We start from the raw sequence: 20465 nt of genomic DNA on the forward strand, positions 1-20465 counted from the left end.
CCCATGGTCTCAATACTCAGTTCATATAATCATGAATACCTTTCAACAGTGTCAATGCAACATCTTGCTACGTATCTCAATTTTGCATCACCTTGCTTACTCACTTGTGACAGGATGCCATACCAGATAACTGTACTAAGAAGACATGTGAAAGATTGAAGCTCAGACAAAAGACCGTTGGCTTCAGCGCAAGTTACACTGTCAAGGGCAGGGGCTTTCAATAATTTAATAATGGCTTTATAAATTTGAGAAGCCTTGAAGCAAACGACTTCTACGCCAGTAATGCAACTCTCCCAATGAGTTTCAGGTGGCATTTTCAAAGCACATCTTAGAAATGGTGTCAGTATTTTCCGTCTTTTGTTGAGGATGCAAAGAGATGATAAATTCTGTGTAAATTTAAAAAAGAAAAGAGTTGAAGCTATATTGCCTCACATAGAACTAGGTTTGAGCTGTGACATCCACGGGGAATGTAAATAGTGTTAGGATTGAGACATAACATTCTCCTTTGTATTCTAATATATTTTCCTTTCATATTGGCACCATTATCATATCCTTGACCTCTGCAGTTACCTAAGCTTCTCAAGAAGTGACTCTGTCAACCCAGCTCCACTAGAGAATTTGCATTTATGTATCCTACGAATCTTCTGATGCAGGTTCACTCTTTCCAACATTAGCAACTCTTAAAAATGTGATTTGTTCCTGATGACATATACCTGGAGTACAATCAAGGATGATAGAATAGTATTTTGTTACTTTAAGTTTCAGATGTTCTTCAATATATGATTTGAGATCAGTTCAATTAATTTGCTTTGTATGTTTTTTTCTTAGAGGGCAAGCATTTCCTTACATTTGGTTATATCTGGCCATAACACCCACTTGTCCTAAAAAGAATTACTTTTCTGGCATCACCAAGGTCATTTTAAAAAAATGACCGCCAGTTCCTTGTCTAACTAAATTTATCTCGCCTAAGAACTGGAAGCAGGCAATGAAGTATTTTTTTCTCCAGTAGTCAATTTGCAGCTACAACTGAAACTGCTGTAATGCATCAATAGGTGTTTTTGAAATCAACCTTCCTTTCAGCTCATACCACTTCTTCACGCAACACGTATGACCATCTGAAACCTCATGGTTTTTAAGATGATAATTTAAGTGCTTACAGATAAGTAATCCACCAGCAAATAGCTGCCTCATCTTCTGACTAAACAGTTTATAGTAGAAGGAATAAACAGCATCACTAATCTTTGAATATACAGACACGTTCAATCTTTTGTCCATTCCTTAGAACTTTGAAGAAGTTAGATGGTGTAAACCTCCTGCCGTTGTTCCCTGGATACTTGTCATTGTGAAAATAGTTGTCTCTTCATGAACTAGCTTGAATCAAGCAACCTCTGTCCGTGTAGCGGAGTCTGCAGTTTACAAGGTCCTGACAGAATTATTGTCATGTGTGCCACCATGGGACTGTCGGCATGGGGGGCAACAGGCATGACCCTGCTCCCCCACTCTTCATAGTTGTTATCCCTGGTTCCCGCATCCAAACAGGGGTAATGAAGCTCACTGGTTATCCATGGATCAGGTCCTGTCTCTTCATCTAATCTGCCTTCTGTGCTTGCTAGGATCAGTAAACTGGGATAACCTTGTGTACAAAGCTCTGATCTCCTTGGGAGAAGGATGTGATTAAAATGCAACAGAGATAGGTAACCAAAAAAACAGAAATGAGATGTCTGGAAGTCATAGAAGGCTCCAGAACTGAAATCCATAGTCTCCCAGCTCTATCTCCTGAGCTGCTGTACTAAATATTTCTCACACTCCTATATACTTAGAAATAGAGAGGTTTTTTCCAGTTAACTCGCCAGAAATGTCTCCTCTAGAGAATACGTAAGAATCTACGCCAGTGCATCTTAGCAATTGAAGCAAATGGAATTCCTTTTGATCAGTGATGTTTATGGAACACTTTCAGCACAGGGACACACCCTCAGGAACTACTTGCATGGGTAAAGCAGCACACTTCCTAAGCCAATCATTGTGCTATTTTGTTTGTACCGCTACAGGCTGGTTTATTTTTCTTCTTCTTCTGAATCTCTCCGTGTTAACGCAACGAGGAATTTGGGCTGAAATCGCTACCATCTGCATAAAGAGAGTAGCGAAACATGGTTATAACAAATGTCTGATTTGGACAGCAAAGTACAGGGCGGCTAATGGTAACCTTTCTGTCATTAACATGAAAGATTAAAGGCTATAATGTACAAAAAATGTATTAGACGGTTTATCATTATTTTTAATGGTGTTTCCAAAGCTACAGTGGGCAAGATCTCTAGAAAGGAGGAAAAATACCTCTAATTTTATTTGCATTCTTGGGAGTCTGCCCAGTCATGATTGTTACCTTTAAAATACCAGCTTTTTCCATACTCTCGGCCTAGTTAACACTCGGCAAAGGCTTTCATATAACCGCTCACTTAAATGCTCTTTTTCAAAGTAGCCTATGTTGACCTTTTACCTATAGAGTGCTGGTTCAAATCTCACTTACACTTGGTGGAAATTTGAAATAGCGACTATATGTAATGTACTGGCTGTGAATTATGTAAAATGAACTGGTGGTTTCATTCCAGGTCCCTAAGGATTTTTTAAGAATCCTTCCAGCATCACAAATTAATAATATCTAACACTTCATTTGGAATCATACAGGTGTGAAGGATATCCATACCAGTTGTTATGGATATGATATATACCTTAAATTTCATAGAATCATAGAATTGTAGAGTTGGAAGGGACCCTGAGGGTCGTCTAGTCCAACCCCTTGCTATGCAGGAATCTCAACTAAAGCATCCAAGACAGATGGCCATCTAATCTCTGCTTTAAAACCTCCAATGAAGGAGAGTCCATCACACCTCATGGTTGTCTGGTCCACTGTTGAACAGCTCTTACTGTCAGGAAGTTATTCCTGGTATTTTTTCAGAATCTCATTTCTTGTGACTTGAAGCCATTTAGGTCCTACCTTCCAGAGCAAGAGAAAACAAGCTTTCTCCGTCTTCCATGCAACAGCCTTTTAAATATTTGAAGTTGGCTATCATATCTCCTCACAGTCTTCTCTTCTCCAGGCTAAACGTACCCAATGCCTTCAACCGTTCCTCATAAGACTTGGTTCCCAGACCCTTGATCATCTTGGTTGCCCTCCTGCAGACATTCTGGCTTGTCAATATCTGTTTTAAATTGTGGTGCCTAGAACTGGACACAGTACTCAAGGTGTGGTCTGACCAAGGCAGAATAGAGCAGGACTTCCATCGATCAGGACACTCTGCTTCTGTTGATGCAGCCTAGAATAGCATTAGCTTCCCTACCCCCCTGCTGCATCACACTGTCGACTCATGTGAAGCTTGTGGTCTGCTAAGGCCCCTAGATCCTTTTCACATGTACTCCCGTCAAGCCAAGGTATCCCCCATCTTATATTTGCGCAGCTGCTTTTTCTTGCCTAAGGGTAGAACCTTACATTTATCCCTACTGAAATTCATTTTGTTAGTTTTGGCCCAGTTCTGCAATCTGCATGTGTGGTTTTGGTGCTAGGCAAAGACATCTTTCAATTTCCCCAGACTTAAACCTTTTATGATGCATTTATGCTGCTCTGATATCTCCCATTTTATTCCTGTATAAAACGTTCCTTTGGATGTTCGGGTTCCAAAGAACATTCGCAAACCAGAACCAAAACATTGGGAGCCAAAACATTCAACTTGCAAGGCGTTCGGGAGCCAAGGTACGACTGTATATATCTAACTCAGGGGCTGCCAGAGATGCCCATCAACAGGTCCTTTGTTCTCCTTTTTGGTGATTAGTAAGTGGCCACTCTGATGTCTGTGGACATTATAACATTATGGGTTGCATCCAACTAAGTTCTACTCCAAGAAGAGCCATTGAAATGAATGGGCTCAAGTTAGTCATGCCCACCCATTTTGATGAATCTAACCCTATGTAATGAGAACATGCTACCGGTGTGCCATTTTTTATTATCCTGTGGTGTATGTAATGTGTAGCCCACACAGCACTCCCTCCCTCTCCCTCCCTCCCCTCTCTAGATTGTCATTTCCTTTAGGTTATTTTTGATTACGCAGACTTTATTATACCAAGCTAAGTACCGTGATCTGCACTATGGATTTTCCCCCATGTAAGTTGTTAAAGCAGGTTCAGTCAGCACATTCAAGTTAGTCCCTTGTGTCCCATAAATGTAATACAACACTCAGCCCACTTTGATTATTTTTAGGATACACTTATGGATATTTGTTGGGGTGGAAGAAGGCCAGAGGGAAAGGAGCAGCAGAAAGCGGGATACAGCTGACCGTGAGTGTGCGAAAGGAGTGTTAAAATGGTGACAGGTTAAGCTCCTGACAAAGACTCTGATCAAAAGCAGAACCCACATTTGAATGCTTATTCTGATTTACTTAGGGGGTGTTAGTTTAAGGGCCAAATAGCATGTTTGATGCGGGAGTTCTGCGATCTGATCTCCCAGCATTTTTGTTTTTACTTAAAAACTGGCATGGAAGGTCTGAACTGGATCTTAGCAGCGGTACTGGGGTAGGAAGACTTTAACCCTCTCCTCCCCATGCCACTGGCTTGCATCCTTCCAAAGTTGCTGATGGCGCTGCGGTTGTGAAGAAGGCAGCCACTCCACAGTCATCTGGAAAGAGCAAGCAAGAACTGCCATTTTCGGTATCTTTCTGTTTCTGAACAGCTGACCTAGAGATATCCTAGAAATGTTGTCCTTGAAGAGTGGGGATTTTAGAGGCTATGCCTCACTGTTCATCAGAATGGAACTTATGCGCAAGTTTGGGAAATAAACACTTTCCACCTTTCTAGCCCCGAAATTGCCCTTCAGTTTATCAATGAAGCGGGATCATCTACTGATTAACACAAACTGTGCTCAGGCAGAAGCACGGTAGCACTCAGTGAGCTGCCAAGAAGAAAAGGGCTTCTTTTGTTATTGCTAGAATACCTGTGGCCTTCTTTGGAGCAGTATTTGAAAAATGTTGTGTTGTGCTGCCAAAAACGGCTGTATTCTAGTTTTATTTTAGTCATGTGAGTTGATTTGACTTTTTAGTCCCTGGCCAAAGGACCAAGACGTGTTGGAACGTTGGCTCTCCTTCCCTGCAAAGATTGTAGACTTGTAGAGTTGGAAGGGACCACAAGGGTCATCTAGTCCAGCCCCCTGCATTGCAAGAAACTTTTGCCCAACGTAGAGCTTGAACCCCCACAACCTTGAGAGTAAGAGTCTCATGCTGTACCAGCTGAGCTATCTCAGGTGTGCATCAGCACTGGCAACTGATCTGTGGTTGGGGTGAGACTCATGGAACACTTCCTTTCCTTTCTAGATTTATGGGCCACCTTTACACTGAAGCACTCATGACACTTTGCAGTTTAAAGTATTGACACACTGTCCAAGATGCAGGACAGGAAAGGTTGTGGGAACTGGAGGGTTGTGGAGGGAAGAGGAAAAAGAGGGAAAATAAGAAAATGCAGGTACCAACTTTTTCTTGCCATTCCAATGGCCTGATGACACAATGAGGTTGCACGATATGGGTGCAATGAATGGTCACTGCAGCAAATCCACTTTTTAAGAAACGCCTTTTTTGCAGTTAGTGAAGTGACAAGAAAATGCATCGAAAAGTTTGTGAGGGTTGAGTGAAAACATATACACACCCTAGAAGCAAATCACAATGAATGCTCAACAAACAGGTGTTTTGGAAGACCCCCTAATGAACATGGCCCCAAGATCAGCACATGAGCACCACAGGTTCCCTTGCTCAGCTCAGCCTTAAAGATGCACCCTGCACTAACAACAGCCATAACCTCTTACAAATGCCCCTGGGAACCCATGTCTGTATGCTGCTGTCCACAGGTGATTACTTTAATGACTGACAGGTATGCAGGAGACCCTCCAAGAGAATGTAACCAGCCTGAAACCTTGTGGTAAAAATACCTCATCTGGGAATTTATTCTGGAGCTGTCTTTTCCCCCCACAATGGGTTTCATTTCCTGTAATTTAGAGCTGGATGTCTTCATGGAATATCACATGGTTTCAGTTTACACAGGAAATCAGCCACAGTTGCAAGAAAATTCTTCATCTCGATCTCCCCCACCCACCCAAGGAAAGTTTGCAACATTCTGGTTTCACCTCTGCTTAGAAGTCTGTGTTCTGCAATGTGATCTCTGGCTACGCCCAGAACAGCAGATTTATTTCTGGCCCTTGATAATCCCTTTATATGAATAAAGCAATGGTGTGCCCCACCCCCGGCCACCCGCTTTCCCTTTACAGCAATTATATTAATCCCAGTTGCAAGAGGGAAAGGTGGGGGAGAGGGCTGTTCGGCAAGTCGAGGGTGAAAATCACATTCTGAAACAGGAAGCATGCCCAGTAAAATGGGGTTTTAAAAGGTCTAGGAGATAAAAAAAAAATCAAATTAGAATGGGAAGAACCTTTTTTCTTTTTTTTTAATGGGAACAGGATTAATCGGCATGGTTAAAAGTGCTGCTCTGTATGGGATAGTTCAAGAGGGTAGGTGCTGGTTATATACGGACTTCAAATGTTTTTGTGAAGCCATGCCAATAAAAGCAAACATAACTCTACTTCCTGTGTTATTTTTATTTTGGTCCCTGTATTTTACAAGGATCCAAATCATACTGCCAGCACTACAAATGCCAGTTGCTGGGAATTGCAGGTGGGCAAGTGATGTTGCATTCGGGTCCAGCTTGCATTCTTTCCGCAGGCATCTGGTGGGCCTCTGTGAAGACAACATCCTGGATTAGGTGGGCCACTGGCTTGATCCAGCAGCTTCTTCTTGTGTTGATGCAACCTTTATTTGAGATACTGGAGAGCCACTGCCAGCCAGTGTAGACAGCACTGAGCTATATGGACCAATGGCTGACTCAGTATAAGCATCTGTGTTTGGTATAACATCCTCCTCCTGTAGATTTTCATTTGTGAGATTTGGATATAGGAAAGGACAACTTTCATTTGGTGTTTTCTCTCTCTCTCTCTCTCTCTCTCTCTCTCTCTCTCTCTCTCTCACACACACACACACACACACACACACACGACTCCCTTCTCAGACAATGTTGGCTACAGTGCTTACAGGTGTCAGCCAAAAGTAAAGAAAGTGTTCTTTAAAAAAACAACAACTACTACTATAGTTTTATGTAATGAATGCAGAATCAATTAATTGATAAACAAATTAAAATTCATATGATTAATCAAGCTTATGGCTATTAAGATAACTTCAGTCTAGTGACAACCTATGAATTACTCACCTGAAGGAGCCTCTTGGTTGTAACCAGCATGACAGCAGAACATCCTCGCCTGTGCATATCAGGGTAGCGAGAGGCAAATGGACCAGCACTCCTTCCCCTGAATGTGTATGCAAGAACTCTTAAGACAGAAAAAGAGTTCCCGGCCTCTTTCTGCTCGCTTCTCTGCTGTTGCTGGTGTCTTCTCCTTCTCCAGTGTGGAAGAGCTCTTCATTAATGGGCAAGGACGGGTCTGACCTACTACTAGATTATCATAGGGGGGAGCAGAATGGTGAAGTGGGTAGAGTGAAGCTCAGTGAGTGACCTTGGGCCAGTCCCTTAGCTCTCAGCCTGACTTCCCTCACAGGGATGGAGGGATGGAGAGCCATGTGTACTCACGGCCCTGGAAGAAATGGCCTCCGAGAAAGGGTGGCTGGTGAGTGCTATAGATACTGATTTACACAACACCTTTCTTTGCTACTCTCTGCCGCAAGCCTTTTAGCATTTAAGTCTGGGCAACTGACTTTCTCATCTCATTGGCACCACCAATGTGGACTAAGGAGGAACTAGGCCAACCTTGCCAATCATTCGACAACAGGAATATTGAGCTTGGAGGAGGCAGGGAGTGCCATGATTCTTCAGGGGCAGAGAGAATATGCATGAGGAGGAGCCCTTGCCTTTTCAGTATAGAGGATCTAGGATAGGAGAGGTGGAAATGACCTCTGGTTGCCAGAGTGGCCTAGACAGGGACATCAGTCTATGGCACCCAGCGAACTTTGTGGGTGAGTGGAGGTTTTGACTGTGCTCTGGAAGGCTCACTTATTTTGGCAAATATTCCCCTGAACTTGAACTTTCAATTTAATAATTCCTTTGAACTGTTTCAATGGTTATGTTAGCTGGCTTGTTTTGTGGCGTTTTTTAAAACTGTCAATGTTTTTAATGCTTTAATGGAATCAATTTGCTTGTGTATTTTAATTAGGTATGGATTTTACAATTGATCTTATACTTGTATACCACCTAGAAGCCATTTTGGCACATAAGTGGCATACATATATATTGACAGAAACGGCAATTGTTCTCTGTGTAAAGCAGGCTCATAGGAGTTTCAGTGTTGATAAAGGGGTTGTACTCTCTCTCATTTTAGCCTCACAACAATCCTGTCAGCCCAAGCAGTGGCGTAGCGTGGGTTGTCAGCACCCAGGGCAAGGCAAGTAATTTGCGCCCCCTAACTCGTGGATTTGCGCCCCCTAACCCTAACCCCCAGATGTTGCGCCCGGTGCGGCCGGCCCCCCTGCACCCCCCACGCTACGCCATTGAGCCCAAGACATGGCAACTACTGGCCTACAGTCACCCTGTGAGCTTTATGGCACCTGGGGCTCCCTGCTCCAAATCCAACAAGTTGACCTCTGTGCCACATGGACAAAGGTTTACATTTCCCCCTTCAAGTTCACTCAGGGATGATGCATAGCTCAGTCTTTTGCCTCCAATCTGCAATAAACTGCAAGGTGGATTACAATTGAGGATTACTCCATAATCATCATATGACCTTGTGTGGATCAGATACTGTTGAACACACAGTAATTTTGGACACAGTTAAATCACTGCAAGGTGACTTCCCTCTGTGTTTGTCCCAGGGTAAAGCTTCAGACGAGATTCCTAGGTTTTAAGGAGGCGGAAAGACTGTGATGGTGTGTGTCAGCTACAGAAGTTTTTTAACGTTGTGTTTTAATTGTTGTAACCTGCCCTGGGACCTTAGGGTGAAGGTGGGGAATAATGATGATAATGATGATGATGATGATGATAATAATAATGAATAATTAATTAATTAATAATAATTAATAATAATAGCTTTCCATTTTCTTGTCTATAGAGTAGCTCATGCAAATGAAAAGCTCTGTTCACACTCCATTGTTTAAAAGAGACTTCCTTTTGTATATCTTGCGTGTTTGCCCAGCTGAACAAACTTCCTAGCAGATGTCTGGTGTAGGATAACTAGATTCAGGCAGGGAATGTCTCCTGTCTGGATGTCCTGCAGTGTGAACTTAAGATCCCTTATTATGTCCTTCCTGGCTTAACAAGGAAGTGGTCTTAATGTGTAGGATAAGGATATGAATATATATATATATAAATATATAGCACACTTGAGTTTGCATTTTTATTAAACAGCCAGCAAAAGGTGTCCTTCCATTCTTCTCCAGATCCCAGGCAGAGTAAACCAAGCAGCTGAAGAGTAAGCTTGCAAGAGTGAGCCATTTCCTTGGGGAGCTTGCCTCTCCTTACTTCATACCTGCCCTTTTTGAGTCAATATATCAAGCATATCGTGCAGTCAGTTTGACCAGTGGAACTACTTGGAGTCATCCATGGGCTGCCCATTTTGGGTTGTTACTGAATCACCTGCAGGAGTTAGGAAGGTTCCTCAAACTCAAGGAACCCATGAACCTGCAGTAATGGAAAATATGGATAGTTGGGAATGACCGAACATAAATGGATGAGCAGATCTCCTGGCCAATATTATTTCTGAATATGCCTTCTTGTGCTTGTCTTGTCTAGTATTTGCAAAATCGGAGCGAGCCATTGAAAATAGAAGTCCGGCCCAAAGTTGTAATACTACGCCTCGCAATGTGAGGGTGAACTTGAAAAAAGAAGGCTCATCTTCAAACTTGACTGTGTCAAAAATGTTGGGAGAATCTGCAGTGGAAGGAGCAGCCTTGAGACAGAAGCTGGTGAGTTTTCTCTGCTGTCAAAGCTGATATACAAATGTCAAATGGAAGGGGTGGGATCCAGGATAGCCCTATCTGAGCATCATAATGGCATCTTGTTGTGAACTGGGTAAGCAAAATCACACAGCATACGTTTTTCAGAATCATAGAATCACAGAATTGTGGGATTTGAAGGGACCCCAAGGACCATCTAGTCCAGCCCACTGCAATGCAGGAATTTCAACTTAAGCACCTATCACAGATGGCCATCCAACCTCTGCTTAAAAAACCTGTAAGGAAGGAGAGTCCACAACCTCCCAACAGAGTCTATTGCAGCAGACTAGATAAGTTGTTGTTGTTGTTGTTTAGTCATGTCCGACTCTTCGTGACCCCATGGACCAGAGCACGCCAGGCACTCCTGTCATCCACTGACTCCCGCAGTTTGGTAAAACTCATGCTGGTAGCTTTGAGAACACTATCCAACCATCTCGTCCTCTGTCGCCCCCTTCTCCTTGTGCCATCCATCTTTCCCAACATCATGGTCTTTTCCTGGGAGTCTTCTCTTCTCATGAGGTGGCCAAAGTACTGGAGCCTCAGCTTCAGGATCTGTCCTTCCAGTGAGCACTCAGGGCTGATTTCCTTCAGAATGGATCGGTTTGATCTTCTTGCAGTCCATGGGACTCTCAAGAGTCTCCTCCAGCACCATAATTCAATAGCATCAATTATTCGGCGATCAGCCTTCTTTATACCAGATAAGTAGTGCTAGATATTTAGCTGGGCTCTCCCTGGTGTTGTTAACACCTTTAGCTCTCAGAATACAACACCCATATTAACATGCTGCTAGATGGAGTGAGATGCTGTCTCTCCCCCCCCCCCCCCCCGGGAAAAAGACATCTGACACAGTGGAGCCTTTTCCGTTCTGGCATTAGCATGACTTGACAAAGGTTGGCAGTGTAGTGGATACACAGAAACAGTAACTTCCTTGGCAACCCAGCACAAATGCTCCTTGTTAGAACGAGGAAACCAGCTAAGTACAGCATGACTGCCTTATCTGTTAGATAGCATGGGGATGTTTGTGTATATCCAGTGTCTGAGAATTAACCTCTTTGAAATGGCCAGAGAGACTTCTGGTTCCTTTAATACATATCCTGTCCAAGATGCTGACTATTTTGCTGGGAGGGGGTGGGGAAGAGATGCTGCAGGAAACCCAAAAAGAAACAATCTCTAATCTGGACCCAGATGGTAGCAAAGAGCAGGAAACATTAGGTAATACAGCAAATACCATGCACAATTTTTTAAAAATTTTATTTTTGCTGTTAAACTATGACATAACCAGTGAGGTGGAAACCAAAGTCAGGAGGCCCCACGAAATTGTTAAGACTTTGTGTCATTGGGGTCTACATTAGAGGAGTCGGGAGTCGTGGCTTGGGTCTGGATCAGACACGACACGTTGTGGCAGTTAAGCGTCCTAGCATCCGCACAGTCTCCAAGACAGTCAAACAAGCCTAAAACCAAGACTAGAGTGTAGATATGCCCAAATGGGTGAAACGTCATTAGACACGTTTTGGGAAGGTTCTTCTTCAATGGCCTTTGTCATAAATGTTCCATGTACACATTTGCAAGGCAAATGCGTAATGACCCCACAGTTTGTCATCTTATAACTGATCAATTTCTAAACTAACTCCCAGCAGGCCTTTGGGGGAAAGTCATGTTCTTTAGACATGCTTCAAATGCCTCCCCCCGCCTCAATAGACACTGTAGAGTTTGAAAACGGCAACCAAACTGATCAGGTGGGTGGAGTAACTCTCGTACAGTGGTACCTCGGGTTACAGACGCTTCAGGTTACAGACTCCGCTAACCCAGAAATAGTACCTCGGGTTAAGAACTTTGCTTCAGGATGAGAACAGAAATTGTGCTGCGGCGGCAGCAGGAGGCCCCATTAGCTAAAGTGGTGCTTCAGGTTAAGAACAGTTTCAGGTTAAGAACAGACCTCCGAAATGAATTAAGTTCTTAACCTGAGATACCACTGTATAAGGACAAGTTACAGCATTTGGGGCTTTTTTAGCTTAGCAAAAGAGTAAGTTGTGACATGACAGAAATTTATTAAAACTATGCATGGCAGGGAGAAAGAAGACAGAGAAAAGTTTTTCTCTCATAACACTAGAGAGACCTGGATGCTGGCAGATTCTGGGCAGATATAAGAAAGCAGCTCTTCACAGAGCGCATAGTTAAACTGGGGAACTCACTGCCACAGGAGGCAGTGATGGCCACCAACTTGGATGGCTTCAAGTCAGAATGAGGCAAATTCACAGGGGGCAGGGCTCCCCATGGCTCTCAATCACCAGCCAGGTCTACTTGTGTTCCACCACCACAGTCAGCATTATGCCTCTGAATACCAGTTGCTGGGTATCTATCACAGGTGGGCAAGAGGGCTGTTGCACTTGTATCCTGCTTGGGGGCTTGGCATTGTCTGTTGTGAGAGCAAGATGCTGGGCCAGATGGCCATTGGCCTGTTCCAGTTCTATGGCGTGCATGCAGCCCCAGTGCCCACAGAGAAAGCATCAGTGCCACGCAGCGCAGGAAGACAGACAGAAGTGTAAACCTGATTCTGTGTCATCTCATCCATGCGTGCAGGGCCCTTCTGTTCTCTCTCCAGGTCTGCTGCGCAGATGCCCACTTCCTGGGCCACCTGTGGCACCACTCCTGCCGTTCCTCCTGAGGCTGCCCTGGTGCCCATCCTTAAGGACTGCTCTGTGCCAGCATCCCCTTGCTGGAACACTGCAGATCCAGGCAGATGCATCACCACCCCGTGCTAGATCTTTAAATATGCTGACAACGTTACTGCTTATTTATTCCGGTCGCATTTTGAACGAGAGAAGCGAAAGCCTGCTGGTATTGTGCCAGAAATGCGATATATATAATGATGTTGTTTAGCAGCAACTGTCTCACTTGGTGCTGTTGACAGCAAAATAAATTAGCATGATAAACATAATTTCTCAAAAACAGCTAAGTCAAAACAGATGGTTTAAAATATTTTGGCAGGGCCCATTAGCCCAGGTTTACATGTATGTGGAGACATTAGTTCTGCTGATGACATATGGTGCCTATTTACTATTTTTGCAGCGAAATGCTCTCGTCTACAGCTTTATCACGGAGAAGGAGGTTGAAGGGTTGTTTAGCTTTAGTTAACAGAGATCTATTACTTGCTAATTTACGGAAGAAGAAATGGGGAGGGACGGGGCGAGGGGGGAGTGTAGCCATAGTAATAATTCAAGGAGCAGCGGAGGAAAGTGGAGGATAATGACACATTTGTACACTGACACAATAGAGTATTATTGAATGCTAATAGCTACTTGTATAACAAAATGATGGGTTGCTTACTTTGCTCACTGTGTAGACGTTGTCTTCCTCCCCATCAGCTCATGCCATCCACAGCATGAGATATTCCCCAATAATAGTGACACTACCCAATAGCACCAGCCTTTATTGCATGTATTCAAAGCCCTTTGAAAAAACACTAGTTTAGTGATCCTCAAAGGTTGTCTAGTAAGGTCACGCAGTACTAGTATTCCCTGTATGGGAGATGGGTTGTGTGTATGTGCAGTTGCTGAGAGGCAGTAGCCCTGCTAAGGCTATCAGGATGAAAAGCATCTAAGCATCAGATGAAAAGCATCTAAGGGTCAGGCTAGGCAATCAATCTGGCACTTGGTGGATATGGCTGGAAAGTGACTCTGATGCTGCTCAGTGACTGGGCACAGATCCGTGATTGGTCTGGAATGTCTCGGGGCATGAGGTGAGGGCTGCCGCCTTGCAGGCCTGGTCAGTGTCTGCACGGGAGACTACCTGGGAACCTCATGCATGCCACCTTTCAAGTGCCATGATGGCATCAGGGCAGGGAATACATGCACAAAATAAATGCACAAATGTGTGAACGAATGGCCGCATGGTTCCTCCAGCATCCAGCTAACCTACAACTTGTCAGTTATTCTTGATTTAGAGCTCTTTGCTAGTAGAACAGACAGTGGGCTGAAGGCATTTAAGCATGAGTAGGACAGCAGCTGTCTGGGATGCTGTAGCTGTAGGGGTAGGTAAACTAAGGCCCGGGGCCCGGATCTGGCCCAGTCGCCTTCAAAATCCGGCCCATGGACGGTCTGGGAATCAGCGTGTTTTTACACGAGTAGAATGTGCCCTTTTATTTAAAATGCATCTCTGGGTTATTTGTGGGGCATAGGAATTGGTTCTTTCCCCCCCTCTAAAATATAATCTGGCCCACAACAAGTTCTGAGGGACAGGGCCCCCTGCTGTAGATCTCTGCTCTGAGCAAGGGGTGAGACTTGGTGAACTCCAGTGACCCTTCCAACTCTTGCATTCTATGCTTCTTTGGGACTACCAGGGGTCTTGTAAGGGGATGTCGGGGGGGGGGGCTAAGCCCCAGGGCTTTTGGATCTGCTGCCCCTTTGAGCTCAGAAAAAGGATGCAAGATTGTCTTTCCTAAAGGGAACCACTTCAGAATGGATGTGGAACAGAGTGTGGAACTGCAGCAACAAAGCATGGACAGGAAGCTGTTGTTGTTGTTGTTTAGTCGTTTATTCGTGTCCGCCTCTTCGTGACCCCATGGACCAGAGAACGCCAGGCACCTCTGTCCTCCACTGCCTCCCGCAGTTTGGTCAAACTCATGCTGGTAACCTCGAAAACACAGGAAAACACAGGAAACAGGAAGCTAGCATTGCTCAAACACAGGGTGGGCAAGGCCACTCCATTAGTTTTTGCAATGGGCCTCTTAGCTGCATGTTTGGGTGTGATTTCTCCCCCCCCCCCCGCCTTTTCAAGGTCCTTCAGTGCTCCCTTGCCTACCATGTCTCTGTCTGACTTCCTATAGGGCAGTTTGGTCTATGCTGTCTTGTCACTCTGTATTTAGTACAGCTTGTCTTTCGCATATTCCTGAGGTGGGTGGGTGGCCCTCCCTGAAGTTCAGGGGCTGAAAGTTGGGTGGGTGGACATTTTCTGCAGTAGTCCAAGGGTGCGGTGCCCCATCTTTTAAAAACCATTTTTTAACACAGCCTCACGCACCTATAAGCATTCAGCCACACAACCCTTCCACCTGCTTTCTGAAGGGCCATTCCAAGTACCATTTCTACAGGTGAGTGGTGGCTGAGACCCAGGTGTCAATTTTATTGGTCCTAATTTTTTAAGGGAAGAGCCCCTTAGCAGCTTTCCCTGTGGTTAAGTGAGGTGGAGCCACAGAACACCCTCCTGCAGTTCTCTGCTGTCAGGATTGTTTGTAAGGAACAGCTGTCAGCGATTCTCCTAGGAGAAAAATTTGAGCAGAATCAATACATTTGATAGTGAAAGCAGCAAGAACTTTTACGATGTCTTGACTTAAATAAAGCAGCCAGCAAATCTTTCTCCCTCCTCACAGTTCAGTTAAAAAGACTGTAATAAAGTATTAGTAAAACATAGTTTAATTGATGTTTAATGACTTCCAATATATTCCAAATGACCATCCACAAGTTATTTTTTGACATTTATTAGGAGCCATTAGATAACAATTTCATTGTGATTTTTATGACATAAATCTGATGGGTAAAATCTGATGGATTGATAGATAAATTAAAATGTAACGGGGGTTTTAGGGTGAGGGAATTAGGCTATCTTGCAGGTCTGTTTTCGATGTCATAAATGAAAGGAATATTGTTTGAAAAGATTTGTTTATACCTCTTGGCTTTCATAATGTGCTGTAAAAATAGGTGTGTGGCAAGCTGTTGTCACAGATTAAAAAGTGGGATGTGGGGCAAACAAATGTAAAGCGAATTGTGTCAATCCCTGAGCCTGAGTTGCACATAAATGAACAAGCAAGATTGTGATTTTAACTCACACAGGAAAGGAAAGTTTTACTCTGCATTTTGTTGACACTTCCATTTATTATTTCCTTAAGGGGTCTTCCAAAACACTTGTTTGTTGAGCATTCATTGTGATTTGCTTCCAAGGTGTGTATATGTTTTTACTCATCCCTCCCAAACTTTTCGATGCATTTTCTTGTCACTTCAGTAACTGCAAAAAAAGAGACTTTTCTTAAAAAGTGGATTTGCTGCAGTGATCATTCATTGCACCCATATTGTGCAACCTCATTGTGTCATCAGGCCATTGGAATGGAAATAAAAAGTTGCCACCTGATTTTTCTTATTTTCCCTCTTTTTCTTCTTCCCCCACAACCCTCAAGTTCCCACAACCTTTCCTGTCCTGCATCTTGGACAGTGTGTCAATACTTTAAACTGCAAAGTGTCATGAGTGCTTCAGTAGAAAAGTGGCCTATAAATCTAGGGAGGAGAGGAAATGTTCTATGATTCTCACCCCAACCACAGATCAGTTGCCAGTGCTGATGCACACCTGAGATAGCTCAGTTGGTAGAGCATGAGACTCTTACTCTCAAGGTTGTGGGTTCAAGCTCTACGTTGGGCAAAGGTTTCTTGCAATGCAGGGGGCTGGACTAGATGACCCTTGTGGACCCTTCCAACTCTACAAGTCTATGATTCTGTGTGAAAGCATGCAAAAAGTCTCAAGTTCAGTCTCCTGGTAGAAGTGGGAGAGACTGCTGCCTGATACTCAGGAGAGCTGCTACCAGTCAGGGTTGACAATATTGGGTGAGGTGGATCTATGGTCTGACATATAAGTCCTTTGTATCCCTCCAGCAGCAGTGTGAAGATGTGGCTTTTCCAGATAGCTTTTGAGATTGGCTGAGGCAGTTTTGAGGGCATTGTTGTACATTTGCATAGCTATTTCAACTTCTCCTCTGCTGCTATATCCTGTGTGTGTTTGTGATCTGCAATTACCAATATGTTTAATTTGGTTTAGTCACAAAGAAACGCAGGTATACCATTTTGAAATAGGCAAGCAAACAGTGAATCTACAAAAGTCACACACAACTTATGCACCTCCCTTCGGAGACTAGACTTATCTCTCACTGACACTTTTGTCCCAGGGAGTCGGGACCAAAGCATTTGTTGGGGTACTTGTAGCCTCTGAGCATGTTGGCGTTCCTAAGCAGAGAAGTCAATATAGGCACTAATTTCTATGTATGAGAGGAAAAAAACTCTGAAGTTCCCTTAACAGAACTCATTACGTTACCGGGCAGCTACGTGTTTCTCCAGTTGAACAAGGCGAAAAAGTTTTGACATTTCCCCCACCCCACCCCCTGGCTGCAGAGCAATCAAAAGGGACAATAAAACTTGCCAATTTATGAACAGCTGAAATATAGGCCTATGGGGAGGTGTGTCAACCTCATTCAGATTGATGGCCATGGGGAGTCCCTCTCTTGGAGAAACAAGATAACTTTGAAACGAGGCGAGGAGGAGGAGGAGGCCAAGCGTGCGTAAGACTTGGCCGAGGAGCAAAGCCCAGATTTTTCGTTGGGTAAGTTTTTCCTAAATGCCTTCTATAGAAACTTCAAACATTTTTTTCCAAGCAGCGCTCCAGGTAAAGTCCCTTGACTTGCGTATCTAAAGAAAAGCACTTTAGCGGCAAACCTCAGGAGCAGATGTCAGCATTTCTGGGACTCATTTGACGTCACTGAAACCAGCGCAGGTGGCCCTGCTGGCAGGGGCGTGCTGGGCCATGCCAGGCAGTGGTTGCAAAACACTGCAGCATCTCGCCGTAGTTTCCCGGAAAAACCAAACCAAATCAATTCCAGCAGCTAATAAAGAGAGCCAAGGGGAGATAGCTTAGGAGTGTGGAACTCTGCAGCTGGCATTGAAGAGGAGCTGTAAAATCCACATTCAAAACTTTCTTAAATGACAAACAAAACCAATTACATTTAAATAGCAAAACTCAGTGTTATTTATGATCAGAATTCCCCCATATTTGTTCATATTTATCATATTTCTTCACACGATTAATACAATTTGGAAATTAAGTACAGTGGTACCTCAGGTTAAGTACTTAATTAACCTGAAACCGTTCTTAACCTGAAGCACCACTTTAGCTAATGGGGCCTCCTGCTGCCGCTGGAGCACGATTTCTGTTCTCATCCTGAAGCACTATTTCTGGGTTAGCGGAGTCTGTAACCTGAAGTGTCTGTAACCTGAAGCGTATGTAACCTGAGGTACCACTGTAGTTGGTGCATGTTTATATTTATTTTTTTTATTTCAAGCTTTTATATACTGCTTAACATGCTCCTGTACCACTAGTGCAAATGCAGCCCCCGCAGCCCCCTCCACTCACTCAAATGGGCAAACCTTTCTGGACAGATATTCTCGCTGTGAGGAGAAGACAGAAGGCTTGAGTCTCTGGAACTTGAAAAACTACCTTCTTCCGCATGAACCTGCCTCAGAACTAGTATCTTCATTGTGCCTCAGTGGTGCCCTGTCTTCAGTGGCAAGTAACCGGGGAAAGGGCCTTCTTAGTGGTGGCACCTGACTTATGACAATGGAGTCTCACTTTTAAGTTCCAGGCGCCAGATCAAGCTGACGTCTTCATTTTTATTCATCCAGGCATTTTAGTCAGTTTTCTTGCCAAGAGAATGCCCTGATGATTTAATGCAAAATGATTTTATTCCTATGGTATTTCACCCTGGTTCTTTAATCCATATCTTGCTTCTGTTTTCATCTTGCTGTTTGTATTATTATTTTTGAGCCCTTACAGTGGTACCTGGGGATAACGTACGCTTCAGGTTACAGACTCCGCTAACCCAGAAATAGTGCTTCAGGTTAAGAGCTTTGCTTCAGGATGAGAACAGAAATTGTGGCAGCGGGAGGCCCCATTAGCTAAAGTGGTGCTTCAGGTTAAGAACGGTTTCAGGTTAAGAACGGACCTCCGGAATGAATTAAGTACGTAACTCAAGGTACCACTGTACTATTATTTATTATTGTTGTGCATTATATTTAATTTATTATACATCCTTTTGTATGCTTTATTTTTTAAATCATCCTGCCACCTGCTTTGGAAGCTTGCCTTCAAACTGAAAACCAGGCAGCTGATAAAACAAAGCAAAACCAATAGTTGTTCCATTGAAGGCATTCTCCAGCTCCAGGTACAAAGCCCAGTCGCTGGACTTGGGTGATGAATGCTTACCCTGGAGCTATAGAGAGCAGTGGAGGGGAGAGTGGTTAAAAATCTTCTTTGACGTGATGGTGAACCACAATACCCAGGAAGCAGGAAGAGATATTTCACCCCCCCCTCCACCTCATTCGCCTGTTGTGCCTTGGGAAAGGAAACAGGCCCCGCTTGCAAGAGAGCAGCCAAGGTGAAGGCCGACACAAACAGAGGCGCTATTTAATTCCTTTTCGCTCCTTGAAGTTCACAGTCGAGTGGGATTGTTCTTTACAGTGAAAGAAGAAGTCCTGGGAAAGGGTGCAAAGGATTGTGCCTCGTCCCGTGAGAAACCCTTCCTTTAATTAGGCAAAAAAAGAGACCTCTGTGGGGGTTGGGTCTCCTCCCCTCTGTGTTCCTCACAGGCACTTTCGATGTGTTTTACCAGTTTGGCAGCAAATCCCTCTTCTTCACATATTATTGCTGAGGGGGTTGTGGTTTGCAGAGCACAGTCTTTCCTCATGGACAGTTCTGGGTTCAGTTACTTGCATCTCCAGTTACAAACAAACAGGAAGTGGCTGATGGAAGAGCCCTTTCTTGACCTGAGAGACCTTGGACAGCTGCTGCCAGTCTGAGCAGGAAACACTGGGTTAGATGGCCTGACCCTCTATTTAATTCTTATTCTGTCAGCCAGGCCCACTTCCTGTTGAACTTCCACAGGACATTTTTTTTTTTAAATTTCATCAGGCATGTTAAGTTTTCTTACTTGTGTTTTCTTACTTAATCTTGGGTCATTGTGCAAACTGCATTCCCATCTATTAGCCACGCATAGTGAGTGCCTATAGACTGAGCCCAGTGAGGTAACCTGAGCGATGGCTTAAATACTAAGGGAGAGGGGCAGGATGGCAGCCTTCCTCCCGAACCAGGAACCATAAGGAACAGGGAAGAAAGAAATTAACAGGAATCCTGGGGAAGGAATGAGAGTTTGAAGGGTCAGCGCAAGGCCTTGATTCCGCGAATCCAGAAAAAGCCTCAAGCCCATTAAAGCTAACAAGCCACCACAAGGCAAAACGGGATGAGAGAGGAGCATTTGCTGATGCTCTCTCTGGCTCATGGCCCAGCTCTGTGTTACTGCAGCAGAGCTGCAACTGGTCAGGTGATCTGGCATAAGGGCCTTGGATTGGCACAAAGGAGTGCCAATCGTGGTACTAGGTGGGTGCCGTCCATTCTTTGGGAGGGTGGCTTCCTTCTCAGCCTCTTCTGCATCAAGATTGGGAGTGGTCACTTTTTTCACCCAAGGGCCACATGACCTTCTGGGCAAGCCTCTGGAGGGCCACATGCCAGTGGTGGGAGGGGCTACCAGGAAAAGTTGGTGGAGCAACGTATGTAAATTTGTACCATAGCCTGGTTTTCGACACATGCTACTGTCCTCCATCTAGACAGGCAAGAAGCATTTTTGGGGTTCAAGGACATAGC

At 44.2% G+C, this 20465-nt stretch overlaps 1 protein-coding gene across 1 annotated transcript in view; it reads left to right on the forward strand.

Annotated features, from left to right (window-relative positions):
- Positions 1-1466: 1466 nt before the first annotated feature.
- Positions 1467-20465, forward strand: part of LOC310828597 (uncharacterized protein) — a gene marked incomplete at its 5' end in the record, with an annotated part of 41047 nt that continues 22048 nt past the window's right edge. Inside the window, 4 exons of the mRNA XM_083706213.1 lie at positions 1467-1541; positions 4065-4153; positions 4250-4326; positions 9817-9989. Coding sequence (XP_083562339.1) covers positions 1467-1541; positions 4065-4153; positions 4250-4326; positions 9817-9989 — 414 coding nt within the window. The remainder of the gene's footprint in view (positions 1542-4064; positions 4154-4249; positions 4327-9816; positions 9990-20465) is intronic.

The sequence above is a fragment of the Podarcis gaigeae genome (assembly GCF_964106915.1).
Source record: "Podarcis gaigeae genome assembly, chromosome: 12".
Taxonomy (NCBI): domain Eukaryota; kingdom Metazoa; phylum Chordata; class Lepidosauria; order Squamata; family Lacertidae; genus Podarcis; species Podarcis gaigeae.